The following is a 19,644-nucleotide window of genomic DNA, read 5'->3' as shown; positions in this document are numbered from 1 at the left end:
CACAGCACAGAAAGGACCTCCCCAATCTGAACTGAGTGATTGGCAGCTACTGGTAAAGCTGAACTGTGCCTAGGAAGTAGGGAAACAGTGTTTCTGACTTTCCTAAGACTGGCCAGGTCTGGGAGGAGGAGGCAGAACTATGTGCAAATAAACAATTCTTTTTCTTTTCACCAAACTCTGGTATTGAGAGTTATAATTCTGGCGGCGGGCAATCGGGCCCCTAACTAAACAGCTCGTGGGTTCTGTTTCAATCAGAGCAGCCCAGGGGTTCTGTTACAAGTCTCCTTGTGGAGAAATGGTTTCTTCTGTTCATCCCTGGTTATATGTCTTCTCATCATCTAGTGCTCGGTTGGTTATTCAGGATGATTGTCCTAAAATTTAGTGTAATTCTAGTTTGGTTTTGGGAGGTTAGTGTAGCTTCCAGTTACTCTTCTGCCATCTTGGATCTGACCAGGGAAATTCTTTTTTATTCTTAGTTGCCTGTGAGTTTTAACATGAAGGCATTTGAAATCACCCACTGCTCCTTGTTTTATCTCATGATTTAATCAGTCAAGGGCAGATCAGGAAGAGAGATGACCCACTATGTATTTCAGGTGCAGGAATTTAGTGTAAGGAATTGGCTATGCTGGTTTTTGAACACAAATGAGGGAGAAAGGATCTCTGCCTGGAAGACTTGGCCCAGCCTGAGTGTTTTTAGTATATATGTACAACTGAGATAGATTCTTGATACATAACATTCCTGCAGCTTCAAGTCCAACTTAAAGGTTTGCTAGATGCATATATTGTGATGTGCTCATCAGAATGTGTCTTGCTATATACCTGGAACCACATAAAGTTACACACTTGTTTCTTGTGATGAGAACTTTTAACAATTTATTCTCTTAGCAATTTTTAAATATACAACATGGTGTGATTAACTATATTATTATAGTCAATAGTATTAATATCTACTATTATTAACTACAGCCACCATGCTGTGCATGAACTCCTCATGATTTAATTTTCTTATGGCTGTAAGTTTGTACATTTGACTACCCCAAACCTTCTGCCTCTGGCAACTGCTGATCTATTCTCTGCATGTATCAGTTTGATTTTTTAAAAAGTGTTTACCTATAAGTAAACTGATGTGGTATTAGTCTTTGTCTGATTTAGTTCACTTAGCGTAGTGCCCATATGATCCATCATGTTATCAAAAATGGAAGGATTTTCTTTTCTTTTTTTAGGGGAGGTACAAAAATATTCTGTTGTGCACAACCACATATTATTTATCCATTTATTTGAGGATGCACACGTAGGTTGCTTCCACATACTGGCTATTGTAATTAATGCTGCAACAAACACGGGGATGCATTAGTTTTTTTCATGTTAGTGTTTTCATTTCCTCCAAATAAATACCCAGAAGTGAAATTGCTGGATCTTATGGAAGTTCTGTTTTTAACTTTTGAGGAACTGCCATACTGATTTACATAGTGGCCTCCAATTTAATTTCCACCAACTGTACAAGGGGGTTCTCCTTTCTGAACATTCTTGCCAACACTTACTATTTCTTGAGGTTTGCTAGAACCCTCAGTGATGTGAGTTGTGGGGGCACAACCATGAAATTCTGCTTTCTTTAGACCTTTGCTGGCACAAAACCATCGTCTTTGCAATCTGTGTGGAGTCGGTGGTGAGTGGGGTGTAGAGCTGGTTCCTACTTGTTCACCTGCTCCCTGGAGCAGGGGCAGACCTGGATTTTGTGGAACGTAATATGTATACTAATGTTGAGATCACTGCTTCAAAGAGAAATGCAATATGTGGCACACATAGATTTTTTTGAAGTGAGAAAACACATCCCGTTAAGTCAGTAAAGCTAAAATGCTGAAAACCAAAATATAAGACAATTCAGAACATTACAGACGACTTTCATTAGGAGTAAGGTGTTCCAGTCTGGTCCACCTGCATGACAACACTTCCCTGTGTTTCTAACTAATAGTCTGATTCCCTCTTCATAGGAAAATAATGGTGTCTGATAGTTATAAATATTAATATCATATTAATCATTCCCTTACTAAATATTATATTTATATAATGTAGAGAGTAGAAAAGAATTCAATATTTCCTCCAGCGGAACTGATTGATGTTTCTTTCTCCTGTACAGGATCAAAAACTTTATTTCAGTCACTCAGCTTGTTACAGGAATTTCTGAATTGTTTCACACCATTGTCATATTTGTGAAAACATTTATCAGGTTTCTTTCACTCATAACAGAGCAGTGGGCTTGCAGGTTATTTTCACACATCCCTGGAGCCCTTGCTGGAGCTTTGAAAAGAGACTGAGGATGTGAGGCGCCCTGAGGATAAAGTTCCCTGAGGATTCAGGGGGCAAGTTTCCTGCTTTGCTGAGGGCCAGCCTTTGGGGTTCCTGCCAAAGAGACCCTTTGGGGTCTCTGCACACATCTCATTTTGAAGGGGCATTTGTGGTTGATGTCCCACAGACCCTCAGACCCTTCAAGAAAAACACATGTGTATCCCATGTCCCCAAAACCCTCAGGACAGAGGGCTTTAATGTGCAGCTTTCCCATGGGTTTTAACCTCCACTGAAGTTTGGTCTAAATTCCTTCCTCTCCTTCAGCACTTGTGTGGTCTAAGGAAAACTTAACATTATCCTTTTCCAGAATGTTCAGTGATTTCAGCTGGAGGGTGGTAGCCCCCGAGTCACCAAGACCCCTTTGAGTGTAGGAACCAATGGGTTACCTTCTTCTCAACTTAAACATCATCTACAAGGTGATCTCTTTCAGAACCACATCTGGAGAAGCCTCTCAACCTCTGGGCACCTTGGTATATCCACTTGGAGGATCTGACAGAGGGCTGAAGTTCATTTCACAGCACCCACACCACCCCCATGGCCTGTGGAGCCCAAGTTCCCCCTCCAGGCCTGGCCACAGTCGGTCACCCATGGCTTCCTGTTGGGGTGTCCTCGGCCCCACCACACAGCTGGGCATTTCCCTCCCTGACACGGGGACAGGGACCCACTCTACCTGTCAGATGCAGACATGGTGCTCCTGCTGCTGCTGCCCCTGCTGTGGGGGGGTGAGTGGGCTGAGGACGGGGGGACGGGCAGCTGGGTGAGGGGAAGGGGTTACAGCTGAGCCTCTGTGTCCCCCCAGGGTCCCTGCAGGAGCAGGAAGGCTATGAGCTCCGAGTGTAGGAATGGGTCAGGGTGCAGGAGGGTCTGTGCATCCATGTGCCCTGCTCCTTCTCCTACCCGTGGATTCCGTGGTATCCCACTAGCAATCCCTACACCTACTGGTACTGGAGTGGGGACGACACAGATTATGCTGCTCCTGTGGCCACAAACAACCCAAATAAAGCAGTGAAGAAAGGGACCCAGGGCCGATTCCTCCTCGCAGACGCCAGGACCAACAACTGTTCCTTGAGCATCAGAGATGCCAGGAGGAATGACTCAGGAATCTACGTCTTCCGAGTGGAGAGAGGGATTCATGTGAAATATACTTACCGGGATAAGACGCTGACACTGCAGGTGACAGGTACGCCAGGGTCACGGGAGGGGACACTGAGACGTGCGAGCCTGTGTTTGAGCAGGAAGAGGACCCTGGGACCCTCCCTGATGCAGGGCTTGGACCCCGGTGCTCAGAAGAGAAATAGGAGCTGAGGTGATCGGGGCCCAATGGAGGCAAATTAAGGTCAGTTGAGGCACCGGGTACAGAAGAAAATATTGGGCCCCTTAACAAAAAGAGAGAAACAGGGAAAATAAAAATAATGTTAACCATATTTTTAAATAAATAAAAAATATTTGCTCCGATGAGCGGTAGCGCGGCCGCACGGGGCCTGTGAACCGTAGTGTATGTATACCATGCAGTGTGGTAATGAAATAAAAAGGTAAGTGAATGTAACATACTATCAGGCTTTACTGCCAATTGTAAACATGTACGTAATTAAAATTGCACTTACGAAACCAAACTCGGTGTCGCTAGAAAAAAGTTTTAAGTTGGGGTTTTGTGGGGCCTTTCAGAAGTTGGGGCCCAGGGCGCACAGCTGGTGTGTCCGCTGTTAAATCCGCCTCTGGCACCGAGGCCCGGGTCTGTCGCAGAGTCTCAGTCCGGGTCCCTAACCCTGGGCCCCAGCACCTCCCTCTCACCTCCTCAGACCTGACACAGAAACCAGACATCCTCATTCCGGAGCCCCTGGAGTCCGGCCGCCCCACGCAGCTGACCTGCAGCCTGCCAGGGTCCTGCGAAGGGGGACGTCCTCTCAGCTTCTCCTGGGTCGGGGATGCTGTTGGCTCTCTGAATCCCGAGACCCTTCACTCCCCCGTGCTCACCTTCACCCCGAGGCCCAACAACCACGGCACCAACCTCACCTGTCAGGTGACACTACAAGGATCTTTGGTGACCACGCAGAGAACCATCCGGCTCAGTGTCTTCTGTGAGTGTTGAGGGGTGGCTGGGTCCCTGGGGACCAGAGGAATCCCTTTCCCAGGGGACATCGGCAAAGTAAAGCTTCACCTCTTCCCCTTACGGAGCTCCTGGCGCAAATGGAAGATGTCCCCTTTACCCTTATCTCACCACGTTTTCCTCCCCAGACGCGCCTCGGTTGACCATCAGTCTTTCCCAGGGAAACTCTAGAGGTAGGAACCGTTTTGTCCTCTCTGGGGATGTGAGGTGAGTGGGGTTTCTGCCAGCCTAGGGCTCTGCCCCCAGGTCTGGGTCTGCCCCCACACCCTCATCAACATCTCACATTTATGGGATTTCGCTTGCTTTTGGCCACTACCTGTTCGTTTCTAAAGTTCTATGTTTAGTTTTCATTGTAATAAAGTGCACATAATACACCACTATCTTCACCATTTAAAAAAAATATTTTATTTATTTATTTTTAGAAAGAGGAGAAGGGAGGGAGAAAGAAAGGGAGACAAACATCGATGTGTGGTTGCCTCTCGCGTGCCCCGAACTGGGGACCTGGCCTGTAACCGAGGATGAGCCCTGACTGGGAATCAAACCAGCGACCCTTTGGTTTACAGGCCCGCACTCAGTCCACTGAGCCACACCAGTCGGGGCTGTCTTCACCATTTTTTAGGCAACAGTTCAGCAGGGTTAGTACATGTGCGGGGTTGTGCAACCCGTGAACAGAATTTTTTCCTGTTGCAGAACTGAAACTCCATCCCCAGCAGACATGAACTTCTCACCCAACTCGCCATGTCCAGCCCCTGACAAATGCCTTCCACTTTCTGTCTCTGTGCTGGTGACACTTCCAAGTTCTGCTCCTTCTTTTCCCTGCTCCCTTTCTGAAGTTCCTGTCTGCCCTCACCCCACTGATACATACCCTTCTTCATCTGCGATCTGTTCATTTTCTCCAGGAGCCTTCAACGTTCCCATTCCCCACGGCCCACCCTGCACGTGGTTCAATCTCTCTCCACTTTCCGGGACATGCTCCTCACGTCCCACGTCTCCACCTGCGACCCTGCCTCTGACCTGACCAATCCTGATGTCTCCCGGAGCTTTACAGGCAGCTACAGATCTGCACATGTCGGTGCCTCTGGCTGCTGCCTGTCAAGGTCCCTGTGACCACACGTAACTCAGACCTGGTGTGACTCACTCTAGATGACTTCCTTTCTCAGCAGCAGCTTCCCGAGTCCGTGAGTCAGGGAAATGTCACTTCTCAAATTCTTCCCCTTTCTTCTTGCCCTTGGCCCAGCCTCAGTGCCAGTCTTGTCCTCAACCCTGAACCCCATGGCTCAGCCTCCTCCTCAGCCTCCCTGCCTCCAGTCTAATGTCTCAGGCCCAGAGCCCACAGCCCAGCAGGATCTCCCTGGACTTGGCACTGATTCTCTGTGTCCCCTGGACAAGCTCCCTACTGCTGTCTAGTGAACCCAGGGCACAGCCTAATGCCCTCAGCCTGGCGCTCAAGGCTCCGGAATTTCTGCCTCTGCCTTGTCTCCACCATAGCCATGGGTTTGGTGCTCCTGGGCCTACTGCCAAGATGCAGGTGTAGGTGTAGTGCCCCTCCCTGGCCAGGCTCCAAAATTCTTGACACAGCTCCATCTGAGCTGCCTGCCCACTTCCCATCCAGCCAACCACAGCTCAGCCCCTCCTTTCTGGTAGCCTGACCTGATGCCAGGGTCATTGTCCCTTAACCCACCTTGCTGTGTGTGTGTCCCTCCCCCAGTTCTGAAGACCCTCAGCAACCACACATCACTGCCTGTCCTGGAGGGCCAGTCCCTACGTCTGGTCTGTGTGGCCGACAGCAACCCCCCTGCCACGCTGAGCTGGTCCCTGGAGGGAAAAACGCTGAGCCTCTTGCAGCCTTCCGCTCCGGGGGTCTTGGAGCTGCCGCCCATGCGATCTGGCGATGGAGGGGAGTTCACCTGCCGGGCTCAGCACCCGCTGGGCTCCTAGCATGTTTCCTTCAACCTCTCTGTGCAGAGTGAGTACAGGACAGGTGCTGCGAGCCGGCAGCCAGGTCAGGCATTGGGGCTATGGGCAGGACAGGACCGGGGGTCACAATGTCACACCCCCTCTCCTCTTCCCCAGGAAGCCCCCCTCCCTGCAGGTGTGTGACTGAGGAGGAACAGGGCTCCTGGCCCCTGGTGCTCACCCTGGTCAGAGGGGCCCTCATGGGGGCCGGCTTCCTCCTCACCTACGGCCTCACCTGGCTCTACTACACCAGGTGGGCAGGTCTGTCTCCCTACAGGGACGGTCAGTGACTGGCCCCAGTTCCAGGTGGGGCTGAGCTGTCCCCCTGCCTGGAGCTGAGCTGAGCGAGGCCTGTGTTGGTTCTGCAGGTGTGGAGGCCCCTTAGCAACAAGGCCAACATTTTGACCAATTCTCCTTTCTTGTTAAGACAGCACTGAGGTGAGACACGGGGTCCAGAGAAGCCATCGCGGGACATCAGTGTCACCTTCTCCCTGGAAACTCTTGACTCACCTGTTTCAATCGTACCCTTGGGATTTTAATTTGTGTGACTGAGTGACGGCAAGGACAGTCAATGCCAATGGAAGGAGATTTTATTACTTTCATTTCCATAGAGGAGGCCCCGCCAGGCCAGCAGGGCCCCAGGGGAAGCACCAGGTCTCCTCAGGGAGCAGATGTATGTGGGGGGAAGCCTAGCCAGAGCCTTTGTTGGAGTTTCCAAGGGAAGTCCAAGGTAAGGCAGGGTGACCTGTTTAGGATCAGCTGTATATACACATCTGGTGGGTTTGTTCCTGCGGGTGGTCTCTGTTTCTCTGATCCCAGGTCCTGGGTGATTGAGGGCAGGTTGGTGGCTGGGGAATGTGGGCTCAGAATTGGATGGTTTGCCTCTGAGGGGCTGTTCCTGGCAGAGTCCTTCCCTGTCTCTGAGATGTGGGGAGTCCTGGGAGGAGCTGTCTCTCCTTGGCCAGCACAGTTTTACAGACTTGAAAGCATCCTAAGATGCAGAAAATAAACAACAGGTGATACACACTCGCAATGGACCCTTTTTTCTGCCTGTGCCTCTCCCGTTGACTAGTCCTCTCTCTCCCCACTTTGTGCTCCTCTCTCTCCATCCCCTGGCCCAGGAAGGAAATGAACTTGGGCCTTATTCTCCCATTGCCCACAGGTACCTGGTAACACCTGAGTTTCCAGTCTCCCAAACTTCCCTGTCAGTGTAGACACCCACACAGTGTAGAGTGAGGAGCACAGCTCTTCTGTTCTATTCAAAGATGCCTACCTTGTAGTGATTAACATTTAATTACACATAAAAATGTGTTAAGAACTACAACATAGACTTCCGGCCAAGATGGAGGCCTAGACAGACATGCTGCATCTCCCTCCACAACTAAGAAGAAATACAACTGCCTCAAAACTAGAGACAACCAGAAGTTCCAGAAAATTGAGCTGCATGGAAGTCCAACAAACAAAGGTATAAAGAAGAAACACTCATCCAGGCAGGTAGGAGGGAAGGAGCTAAGGCAGAGAGGATGTAGTGTGGTTGTGGCAGCAGCGGTGGCAAGAGCAGGACAGCAGAAAGCACAGTCACATGTTTTAAAAAGTGGGGAGGTACACCTGGGGAGCACTCTCAGCACCAGACCAGACCGCACAGGTCACAATCCCAGCGCCAGGGAAAATCAAGCCTCATTGCTTCTCACTGTGCACTGGGGGTTGGGGCAGAGGAAGAAACTGTCTGTCTTTCAGCAGAGTCTGCTTCTTTGGATGGTCCCCATGGTCCAGGAACATCCACAGAACCACCAACTCTGGGAGCGGCGGCCAGGGCGACTGCTGGAGGGGCACCAGTCCCATGCGAAGGTAAGAGAGGTGCCTGAAAAAGGGGTGGGTGCTGAGCCGGCAGCATTGTTCCCTCTCTGACCCCGCCCCCACATACAGCACCAAAGCGTGGTGAAACGGGTTGCCTTATACTAATGAACACCTAACGCTTCACCCCTTACAATGTAACAGTTGCAATAACTCTACCTAAGACACAGAGGAAAACAAACACAGAGCTTGTGAAGATGAGGAGACAGAGAAGTATGGCCCAAACAGGGGAACGGATCAAGGTTCCAGTGGGAGAACTAAGCAACAAAGAGATAGCCAACCTAACAAACAAGGATTAAAGCCAAACTAACAGATGCAGAGTTCAAAACGCTGGTGATAAAAATGCTCACAGGCTTGACAGATATGCTTGAGTATGGCAAACGCATAAGGGAAGAAGTGAAGGCTATGCTAAGTTAAACAGAGAAAAATTCACACAAAACCAATAATGAAGAAAATGAAACCAGGGTTCAAATCAATGATTTGCAACATAGGGAATAAAAAAAAAAAACCAGTCAACCAGTACAGAATGAGTCTCTGGGATAACTTTAAACATGCCAACATCTGAACCATTGGGGTACTAGAAGGAGAAGAGGAAGAGCAAGAAATTGAAAGCTTATGTGAAAAAATAATGAAGGAAAACTTCCAAGATTTGCTGAAGGAAATAGACATATAAGTCAAGGAAGCACGGAGAGTCCCAAACAAGCTAGACAGAAAAAGGACCACAACAAGACACATCATAATTAAAATGCCAAACATGAAAGATAAAGAGAGAATCTTAAAAGCAGCAGGAGAAAAGTAGAGTTACCTAGAAAGGAGCTCCCATAAGACTATCAGCTGATTTCTCACAAGAAACTTTGCAGGCAAGAAGGGACTTACAGCCATGATTCCTCTATCCAGCAAAGTTATCATTTAGAATGGAAGGGCAGATGAAGTGCTTCGCAGACAAGGTAAAGCTCAAAAAGTTCATCATCACCAAGCCATTATTATATGAAATGTTAAAGGGACTTATTTAAGGAAAAGAAGATCAAAACTATGAACACTAAAATGACAAGAAACTCACGACTACCAACAACTGAATCTAAAAAATAAAAAAAATTCAACTAAGCAAATCAGAACAGGAACAGAATCATAGGTATGGGGATCATTTGGAGGGTCATCAGCTGGGAGGGGACGGGGGAGAAATGGGGATATGGTGCAGGGACTAAGAAACATAATCAGTTGATACAAAATAGACAGGGAGATGTTAAGAATAATATAGGAAAGGGTGAAGCCAAAGAACTTAAATGCATGACCCATGGAAATGAACTAAGGGGGTGGGATTGCTGGAGGGAAGAGGGGTACTGGGTGGAGGACAGGGAAGGGGGGAAAATTGGGACTACTGTAACAACATAATCAATAAAATAATCTTTAAAAAAAAGAACTACAATATAAAGATTGACTTTGCTGCCGTATTTAGTGTCTGTGGGAGTTTCTTGAGCACGCTTATGGATTCTGAGAATGACTGTGGTTAAGCTAATGGTTCTGGGCCAAACCTGTAATGAAGTTTGCAATGAATCCAGTCCTCTCCCCTAGCGGGTCTCACTGACTCTACATCTAAAATATAAAAAACTGAGTGCAGGCCAATTTTAGCCCCTGAAGGACCAACGAATCCACTCCCGCTTTATGAGGACTAGCATCTCTCCCGTGTCAGAGTAGGAAACCGGGATCCAGGAGGGGCTTGTTTCCCGGGGAGAGCGTCTCAGGTGAGATGGTACCGTGTCCAGCAGAGGGTGGTCATGGCCTTGGTTTTCCATCCAGGATTTGAATGAGCCAGACCCTTGCTGAGAAGTTGAATTAAAGAGACACCCTTCGGAATAGTCACCTGGATGTAGAGTGCAGCATGGGGGACAGAGGCAATAATAATACGTCATAACTGTGTGTGGTGCCCGTTGGGTGCTGGGAATATCAGGGAATCACTGTTTAAAGTACATGATTCTTGCTCTGGCCAGTGCGGCTCAGTTGGTTGAGCATCATTTCATACACCGAAAGGTTGTGGTTTTCATTTCTGGTGAAGGCACATGCCTAGGCTGTGAGTTTGATACCTGGTTGGGGCACATGTGGATGGCAGCTGATCCGTGTTTCTCCTTCACATCAGTGTTTTTCTGTCTTCCTACCTCCTGTGCCTTCCTCTCTCTCTCTGTCCCTTCTTCTCTCTCTAAATTCAATAAATAAAAATAAGTAAATAATAAAGTATATAATTCTCTGATGACCATGTTGTGTACTCAAAACTAATACGAAATAATATTGAATGTAAACTATAAATGAAAGAGAAAACTTAAATTTAAAAAGGAGACACCCCTCTGCCTGCAGGATTTCGGTTGGCTCCTCAGTGCATGAACGGTTTCAGGAGCCCCCAGGTCAGACTCCAGCCAGGAAGGGAACACGGCGCAGGAGGCCTGTGGTAAAGGAAGTGATGGGGGATGTGTAATGATAAACAGCCCCACAGTTTACGCATCCAAAATCAGCACAGAAATTTTTCAGAGATTTATTTTTATTGTATTTTCTTCCATTACTATTTATCTTTCTTAAACCCCCCTCACCTTGCAGTCACCACACTGTTGTCCATGTTCGTGAGCCCATTTTCCCAACGGCTCGACCCTTCTACGCTCTAACCACCGCCCCCCAGAGCTGCCACCTGCTCTCCATCTGTGAGTCTGTCTGTATTTCAATTCTTAGTTCAGTTTGTTCATTAGATTCCACATCTGAGTGAAATCGTATGGTGTTTGCCTTTCTCTGTCTGGATTATTTTATTTAGTATAATGTTCTCCAGGTTCATTCTTACTGTCACAAAGGGTAACATTTCTTCTCTTTAACAGCCAAGTAGTGCTCCATTGTGTAAATGTCCCATAGCTGTTCTGCCCACTTATCTACTGATGGTCACTTGGGCTGCTTCCTAACCTCGGCAGTTGTAAATAATGCTGCAGTTAACACTCAGGTGCTTATATTCTCTCTTTTATGATTTTATATACTTACCTTTAGAGAGAGAGGAGGGGAGGGAGAAAGAAACATCAATACAAGAGGGAAACATTGATTGATTGCCAACTGCACATCCCCAACCAGGGACCCGGCCCGCAACCTAGACATGTGTCCTGATCATAATCGAACCAGTGACTCCTTGCTTTGCAGCATGATGCTTAACCCACTGAGTGACACCAGCCAGGGTGGAGTGCTTATATTCTTTCAAATTAGTGTTTTCTATTTATTCAGGTAAATTTCCAGAAGTAGTAATGTGGAGTCAAAAGGGAGATTCCTTTTTAATATTTTAGGAATCTCCGTACTGCTTTTCACAGTGGCCACACAAATCTGCATTCTTACCAACAATGCACTAGGTTTCCCCTTTCTTCACATCCTCACCAACACTTGCTATTTGTTGATTTATTGCTGGTAGTCATTCTGACCAGCGTGAGGTTGCTGGTAGGCATTCTGACCAGTGTGAGGTGGTATCTCATTGGGTTTTAGTTTGCATTTCTATGATGACTTGAAACATCGAGCATCTTTTCATATGTCTATGGGCCATCTGTATGTCCTCTTAGGAGAAGCGTCTAAGCAGGTGCTTTGCCCATTTTTTATTAGATTGTTTATTTTTTGGTGTTGAGTTTTGTAAGTCTTTATACATTTTGGGTCGTAACCCCTGATCAGGTATATCAGCATACATGTTCTCCCATTCAGTGGGTTGTCTTTTTATTTTGTTGATCATTTCCTTTGCTGTGCAAAAATGTTTAAGTTCAATGTAGTCCCATTTGTTAACTTTTATTTGTTTCCCTTGCCTTAGGAGATACATCCGATAAAATATTGCTACAAGTATAGTTCAAGATTTTACTGCCTATGTTTTCTTCCAGGATTTTTATGGTTTAGGGTCTAACATTTAAGTTTTTATTCCATTTTGAATTTAATCTTGTGTGTGGTGTAAAAGGGGGTGTAGTTTCATTTTGCTGCACATATCTGTCCAATTTCCCCAACACCACTTATTGAATAAACTATCTTTAGCCCATTGTATGGACTTGCTGCCTCTCTCAAATACTAATTGACTGTAAAGGTGTGGGTTCATTTCTGGGTTCCAAGTCTCTCCCATTGATCTACGTGTCTGTTTTATGCTAGTACCATGCTGTTCTGATTAGTATGGCTTTATAGTATAGTTTGATATGAGGTAGTGTGATTTCTCCAGTTTTGTTCTTCCTTATCAGGCCGCTGTGGATATGCAAGGCCTTTGATGGTTATGTATAAGTTTTTGAAATATTTGTACTATTTCTGTGAAATACTTCATTGAAATGTTGATAGAATTGCATTGATACTATAGATGGCTTTGGGTATCATAAACATTGTAATGCTGTTAAGTCTTCCTATCTATGAACATGATATGTGCTTCCATTATTTGTATCATCTTTGATTCTTTCTTCAGTGTGTTATAATTATCTGAGTGTAGGTCTTCTACATCCGCGGTAAGATTCATTCTTAGGTATCTTATTCTTTTTGGAGCAAGTTTGAATGGGATTGTTTTCTTAATTTCCCTATCTGAGAGTTCATTATGGGATATAAAAATGCAGCTGTTTCCTGGATATTAATTTTGTATCCTGCTGCCTGTGACTGGCCCTGGGCAACCTGTTTGGAGCTATCAGCTTTGCACAGCACGTGGCGCCCTCTGCTGGTCCTGGGTGCGCGCAGAAGGAACCAAGCTGCACACCAAGGCCGGCTTTTACCAGAACCAGGCCCAGAGGAGGGTCAGCTAAAGCCTCAGACCTCCCACAGATGCACCTCTGCTGCAGGCTTTCTGTTAGACTCAATGACTGAAACAGCCTCCAGCTGTGCTCCTCAGCAGCCTGGGTTAAGCTGCACAGCGTGGGGTGAGAGGAATTCCTGAGGCTGGGCCTATTCCTTTGCCTCAGGCTGATGCCGCAATGAGGTGAGTGCTCTGCCTGAGAAAGGTGGCTCCTGCAGTACAGGGAGTGAGTTAGCACGGGAATCCTGGCGTCTTTAATTCAGTTCTCTTCCAAGAGCCACCAACCCCAACTCTCTTCTCATGACTCTAGTCCTCTCTGCTTTCCTTTTGCTGGAGACCAGAGTAAGTGGCTGCCAACAAAATTTTGAGTGTTGGCCCCTTAAGAGGGTCTCTGAGTCTCTAGATGTCCCTTCTTGATGGACAGAAACATCACTGCTTTGCACAGCAGGATGTTATTTGGATTCCTTCCCCAGTTCTAGTGGTCTAGGCTGCGGAGACCACCTTGGGGTTTAAATTCCACACTTCTCAGGGGGGAATTCCCTTCCCACATTGGCCCCTAAAATATCCCTCCAGAACTTCAGCTGAAGCTCATCAGAGCCCAGTTTGCCCTCTCACACCTCCACTTCCTACCAGTCTCATTGTGGTGAAGTGGTTTCTTCTGTCCATCCCTGGTTATATGGCTTCTCATCATCTGGTGCTCAGTTGGTTATTCAGGATGATTTTTCTAAAATTGAGTTGTAATTCTAATTTGGTCTTGGGAGGAGATTAGTGTAGCTTCCAGTTACTCCTCTGCCATCTTGGATCTGACCAGGGAAATGCTTTTTTATTCTTAGTTGCCTGTGAGTTTTATCATGAAGGCATTTAAAATCACCCACTGCTCCTTGTTTTATCTCATGATTTAATCAGTCAAGGGCAGATCAGGAAGACAGTTGCCCCACTATGTATTTCAGCTGCAGGAATTTACTGTAATGAATTGGCTATGCCGGTGTTGGAACACAAATGGAGGAAAAGGAACTCTGCCTGGAAGACTTGGCCCAGCCTGAGTGTTTTTAGTATATATGTACAATTGAGATAGATACTTGATATATAACATTCCTGCAGTTTCAAGTCCAACTTAAAGGTTTGATAGATGTATATATTGTGATGTGCTCATCAGAATGTGTCTTGCTATATATTTCACACGTTTCTTGTGATGAGAACTTTTAAAAATTTATTCTCTTAGTAATATACTCTCTTAGTAATTTTTAAATATACAACATGGTATTATTAACTATATTATTATAGTCAATAGTATTAATATCCGCTATTATTAACTACGGCCACCATGCTGTACATGAACTCCTCATGATTTAATTTTCTTATAGCTGTAAGTTTGTATCTTTGACTACCCTAGTTGGCTTCTGGCAACCACCAAACTATGCTCTGCATGTATGAGTTTGATTTTCTTTTTAAATGTTTACCTATAAGTAAACTGATGTGGTATAGTCTTTGCCTGATTTACTTCACTTAGCATAGTGCCCATATGATCCATCATGTTATCAAAAATGGAAGAATTGTCTTTTTGTTTTTTTATGGTACAAAAATATTCCATTGTGCACAACCACATATTATTTATCCATTCATTTCATGATGGACACTTAGGCTGCTTCCACATCTTGGTTATTGTAAGTAATGCTGCAATGAACACGGATGCATTAGTTTTTTTCATGTTAGTGTTTTCATTTCCTCCAAATAAATACCCAGAAGTGGAGTTGCTGGATCTTATGGAAGCTCTATTTTTAGCTTTTGAGGAACTGCTATAGTGATTTACATAGTAGCTCCCAATTTCCATTCTACCAACTGTACAAGAGGGTTCTCCTTTCTGAACATTCTTGCCAACACTTACTATTTCCTGAGATTTGCTAGAACCCTCAGTGATGTGAGTTGTGGGGGCACAACCACAAAATCCTGCTTTCCTTAGACCTTTGCTGGCACAAAACCATCTTCTTTGCAATCCGTGTGGAGTTTGCTGTGGGTGCGGGGTAGAGCTGGTTCCTTCTGCTTCACCTGCTCCCTGCAGCAGGGGCAGCCCTAGATTTTGAGGAACCTGACATGTATACTAATGTTGAGGTCACTGCTTCAAAAAAAAAAGGTATATGTAGCACACATGGATTTTCTTGAAATGAGAAAACACATTCCATTAAGTCAGTGCAGCAAAAATACTGAAGACCAAAATGTAAGACAATTCAAAAAATTGCAAACTATTTTCATTAGGAGTAAGGTATTAAAGTCTGGACCTGCATGACACAAGTTTCCTCTGTTTTTGACTGATACTCTTTTATTGCCTCTTCATAGGAGAATAATGGTGTCTTACAATAATAAATATTAATATTATATTAATAATCACTTTATTCATTAAATATTATATTTATATAATATAGACAATAGAAGAGAATTCAGTATTTCCTTCAGCACAAGTGATTGATTTTCCTTTCTCCTGTACAGTATAGAAAACTTGTTTTTCAATGACAGAACTTGGTACAGGAATGTCTGACCTGTTTCACATCAATGTCATATTTGTGAAAAGGTTTATCAAGTTTCTTTCATTCATAAAAGAGCAGTGGGCTTGCAGGTTGTGTTCACATATCCCTGGAGCCCTTGCTGGGGCTTTGAAAAGAGACTGAGCACATGAGGGGCCCTGAGGATGGAGCTTCCTGAGGATTCAGGTGGCAAGTTTCCTGCTATGCGGAGGGCCAGCCTTTGGGGTCTCTGCCAAATCGGGCAAGATCTTATAGCACACACACATCCTGTTTTGAGGGGATGTTTGTGGTCACTGTCCCACAGACCCTCAGACCCTTGAAGAGGACCACGTGTGTATCCCATGTCCCCAAATCCTCAGGACACAGGGCTTTAATGTGAAGCTTTGCCCTGGGTTCCATCCTCCAATGGAGTTTGGTCTAAATCCCTTCCTCTCCTTCAGCACTTGTGTGGTCTAAAGAAAAGTTAACATTATCATTTTCCAGGATGTTCAGTGATTTCAGTTGGAGGGTGAGTCCTCCCAAGTCACCAGGACCCCTTTGAGTATAGGTGCCCCCTGGGTGACCTCCTTGTTGACTTAAACATCATCTACGAGGTGATCACTTTCAGATCCACATCTGGACAAACCTCTCAACCTCTGGGGGCCTCGATATATCGACTTGGGGGACCTGACAGAGGGCTGAAGTTGAGACAGGGTGATTTCACAGCACCCACCCCACGCCCATGGCCCGTGGAGCCCAAGTTCCCTTTCCAGGCCTGGCCACAGCTCTGTCACCCATGGCTTCCTGTTGGGGTGTCCTCGGCCCCACCCCACAGCTGGGCATTTCCCTCCCTGACACGGGGACCGGGACCCTCTCTGCCTGTCAGATGCAGACATGGTGCCCCTGCTGCTGCTGCCCCTGCTGTGGGGGGGTGAGTGGGCTGAGGACGGGGGACGGGCAGGTGGGGGAAGGGAAGGGGTTACAGCTGAGCCTCTGTGTCCCCCCAGGGTCCCTGCAGGAGCAGAAAGGCTATGAGCTCCGAGTGCAAAAATCGGTGAGAGTACAGGAGGGTCTGTGCGTCCACGTGCCCTGCTCCTTCTCCTACCCGTGGAGTTTGCAGTATTCCACTAGCAAACTCTACACCTACTGGTACCGGCGTGGGGACGACACAGATTCTGATTCTCCTGTGGCCACAAACAACCCAAATAAAGCAGTGAAGAAAGAAACCCAGAACCGATTCCTCCTCGCGGACCCCACGACCAGCGACTGTTCCCTGAGCATCAGAGACGCCAGGAGGAGTGACTCAGGAACCTACGTCTTCCGAGTGGAGAGAGGAAATGCTGTGAAATATATTTACCGGGATAAGACGCTGACACTGCAGGTGACAGGTACTCCAGGGTCGCAGGAGAGGTCGCTGAGATGTGCGAGTCCATCTTCCAGCAGGGAGAGGACCCTGGGACCCTCCTGATGCAGGGCTTGGGCCCCGGTGCTCAGGAGAGACACAGGACCTGGGTGATCTGGGGCACCAAGTCCCAGTCCCATCACAGGGTGTCAGTCTGGATCCCTAATCCTGGGGCCACAGCACCTCCCTCTTGCCTTCTCTGCCCTGACAGACAAACCAGACATCCTCATTCCGGAGCCCCTGGAGTCCGGCCGCCCCACGCAGCTGACCTGCAGCCTGTCAGGGTCCTGCGAAGGAGGACATTCTTTCACCTTCTCCTGGGTGGGAGCCGCTGTTGACTCTCTGAAGGCCTGGACCTTCCACTCCTCTGTGCTCACCTTCACCCCGAGGCCCTGGCACCACAGCTCCCACCTCACCTGTCAGGTGACACACCAAGTAACTGGGGTGACCACGCAGAGAACCATCCGGCTCAAGGTCTTCTGTGAGTGTTGGAGGGATGGCTGGTTCCCTGGGGGCAGTGGGACTGGTGTGTACATGCATGCGTTTATGTGTGTGTGTGCGTGTGTATGTGTGCTTCTGTGAGTTATGTGCACCAGAGGCTGAGCTCCCTGAGAACACCCGTGTACGGATCTGAGTGCAGGCGGGAAGGGGGCGAGGACAGCTATCGCTCCTTCCTGGTTCCCACCGCCCCTCCTTGGGTTGGGGTGACTTCCACCCGCTCCTCCCCCCTGAAGCTGGGCCATGTCTTTCTGTCCCAGATGCCCCACAGAACCTCACCGTAGGCATGTCCTTCAGAAATGTCACAGGTAGGAAAGAACCTCAGTCTCTGGGGCTGGGACCTGACCCTGGGGCCGCCATGGAGCTGAGGGGGGAACAGAGTGTGAATGGGATCAGATCCTGGGAGGCAAGGACGGAAATCATCACCCTCCCTCCCTCACCTTTGTGGGTGGGCAGTTGCCCCCTGTGTTCTCTTTCTGTTTCTCTCTCTCTCTCTCCTCCCCCGCTGCCCTCTCCCCGTTCCCGGCACTTCTCTCCCCCAGCCCTCAAGATCCTGCAAACCACATCCCTTCCCATCCCGGAGGGCCAGGCGCCGCGGCTGCTCTGTGTGGCTGACAGCAACCCCCCTGCAGCGCTGAGCTGGTACCGGGGGTCCCCAGCCCTGAACGCCACCCCCATCTCCAGCACCGCGATCCTGGAGCTGCCTCGCGTGGGGTCGGGGGACGAAGGAGAGTTCACCTGCCGCGCTCGGCACCCGCTGGGCTCCCAAAGTGTCTCTGTAAACCTCTCCGTGGTCGGTGAGTGTGGGGACCCCTGGGGGCAAGTGACCTGGGTCCCGGCGGGCAGGGGCTCCGCTGACCTTCTCCCTGCTCCCCGCAGACCCCCCACAGCTGCTGGGACCCGCCTGCTCCTGGGAGGAGGACGAGGGTCTGCGCTGCAACTGCTCCTCCCGAGCCCAGCCGGGCCCCTCGCTGCGCTGGCGGCTGGGGGAGCGGCTGCTGGAGGGGACCCCCAGCGACGGCTCCTACACGGTCACCTCCCTCTCAGCCGGGCCCTGGGTCCACAGCGCCCTGAGCCTCCGCACGGGGCTCAGCTCCGGCCTCAGACTCAGCTGCGAGGCCGGGAACATCCACGGGGCCCAGAGCGCCTCTGTCCTGCTGCTGTCGCCACCGCCAGGTTGGGGCCTGCTGGAGACAGAGGCTTAGGGAGAGAGAGTGGGATCAGAGAGGAGACGGGGCTGCGGCGGGAAGGGCGTGATTGCTAGGAGGGCACCCACCATCTCGTGTCTGAATGGAACCTCCATCGGGTTCTGCAAGGACCGGGGCAGACAAGACACCGAGTCCTTAGGGTGGTGCGCTCACACTGAGCCGGTCCCTGGAGGTAAAAGCGTTGAGCCCCTCCCAGCCCTCAGCACCTGGGGTCCTGGGCTGGAGACAGAGGAGAGCTCACCTGCCGGGCTCAGCACCCGCTGGGCTCCCAGCATGTTTCCGTCAGCCTCTCTGTGCAGAGTGAGTGCAGGACAGGTGCTGGGGGCCGGCAGTCAGGTCAGGCGTTGGGGCTGTGGGGAGGACAGGACTGGGGGTCACAAGGTAACACCCCCTCTCCTCTTCCCCAGGAAGCCCCCCTCCCTGCAGGTGTGTGACTGAGGAGGAACAGGGCTCGTGGCCCCTGGTGCTCACTCTGGTCAGAGGGGCCCTCATGGGGGCCGGCTTCCTCCTCACCTACGGCCTCACCTGGCTCTGCTACACCAGGTGGGCAGGTCTGTCTCCCTACAGGGCCAGTCAGTGACCGGCCCCAGTTCCAGGTGGGGCTTAGCTGTCCCCCTGCCTGGAGCTGAGCTGATCGAGGCCTGTGTTGGCTTTGCAGGTGCGGAGGCCCCCTGACAACAACGCCCACATCCTGACCGATTCTCCCTTATGTCACGATGGCACTGAGGTGAGATGCGGGGTCCAAGGGGCCATCGTGGGACATCAGTGTCACCTTCTCCCTGGAAACTCTTGACTCACCTGTCTCAATCGTACCCTTGGGGTTTTAATTTGTGTAACTGAGTGATGACAAGGACAGTCAATGCCAATGGAAGAAGACTCTATTACTTTCATTTTCTGAGAGGAGGTCCCACCAGTCCAGGAAGGGCCCCAGGGGAAGCACCAGGTATCCTCAGTAAACAGACGCAAGTTGGGGGGAGCCTAGCCAGAGCCTTATGGGGGTTTCCATGGAAATCCAGGCC

The 19,644-nt window shown here is 48.8% G+C and overlaps 1 protein-coding gene, 1 long non-coding RNA gene and 1 pseudogene across 4 annotated transcripts; all 3 read left to right on the top strand.

Annotated features, from left to right (window-relative positions):
- The first annotated feature begins 3,031 nt into the window (after positions 1–3,031).
- On the top strand, positions 3,032–7,265 carry LOC149995226 (sialic acid-binding Ig-like lectin 14; annotated as a pseudogene). Its single transcript, XR_016507602.1, has 7 exons — positions 3,032–3,068; positions 3,146–3,526; positions 4,146–4,424; positions 4,582–4,626; positions 6,162–6,419; positions 6,527–6,662; positions 6,778–7,265. The product of XR_016507602.1 is annotated as a sialic acid-binding Ig-like lectin 14 (transcript).
- Positions 7,266–7,555: 290 nt separating this feature from the next.
- On the top strand, positions 7,556–8,771 carry LOC149995225 (uncharacterized). 2 transcript variants are annotated; one of them, XR_016507714.1, is made up of 3 exons: positions 7,556–7,874; positions 8,150–8,257; positions 8,408–8,771. It is a non-coding gene; the product is annotated as an uncharacterized LOC149995225 (long non-coding RNA). The 2 variants fall into 2 exon arrangements; XR_016507713.1 differs by having other exon boundaries at positions 8,147–8,257.
- A 7,581-nt stretch (positions 8,772–16,352) lies between these two features.
- On the top strand, positions 16,353–19,644 carry LOC149995224 (sialic acid-binding Ig-like lectin 14). Its single transcript, XM_090260306.1, has 7 exons — positions 16,353–16,448; positions 16,525–16,902; positions 17,119–17,400; positions 17,678–17,725; positions 17,960–18,214; positions 19,033–19,180; positions 19,358–19,644. The coding sequence occupies exons 1-7, from the start codon at positions 16,412–16,414 to the stop codon at positions 19,416–19,418; spliced, it is 1,209 nt and encodes a 402-aa protein (XP_090116432.1). The 5' UTR covers positions 16,353–16,411; the 3' UTR covers positions 19,419–19,644.

This window comes from Furipterus horrens, unplaced genomic scaffold (genome assembly GCF_987537825.1).
Source record: "Furipterus horrens unplaced genomic scaffold, mFurHor1.1.pri manual_scaffold_13, whole genome shotgun sequence".
In the NCBI taxonomy this organism is placed as follows: Eukaryota; Metazoa; Chordata; class Mammalia; order Chiroptera; family Furipteridae; genus Furipterus; species Furipterus horrens.
The sequence above is the reverse complement of the archived record's forward strand: the minus strand, read 5'-3'. Positions and strand labels throughout refer to the sequence as shown.

Coding starts and splice junctions, on each gene's coding strand:
- LOC149995224 (XM_090260306.1), top strand. CDS start 16,412: ATGGTGCCCCTGCTGCTGCTGCCCCTGCTGTGGGGGG. Junction 17,726..17,959: donor GTCCTTCAGAAATGTCACAG/GTAGGAAAGAAC, acceptor TCTCTCCCCCAG/CCCTCAAGATCCTGCAAACC. Junction 19,181..19,357: donor TACACCAGGTGGGCAGGTCT/GTCTCCCTACAG, acceptor CACTGAGGTGAG/ATGCGGGGTCCAAGGGGCCA.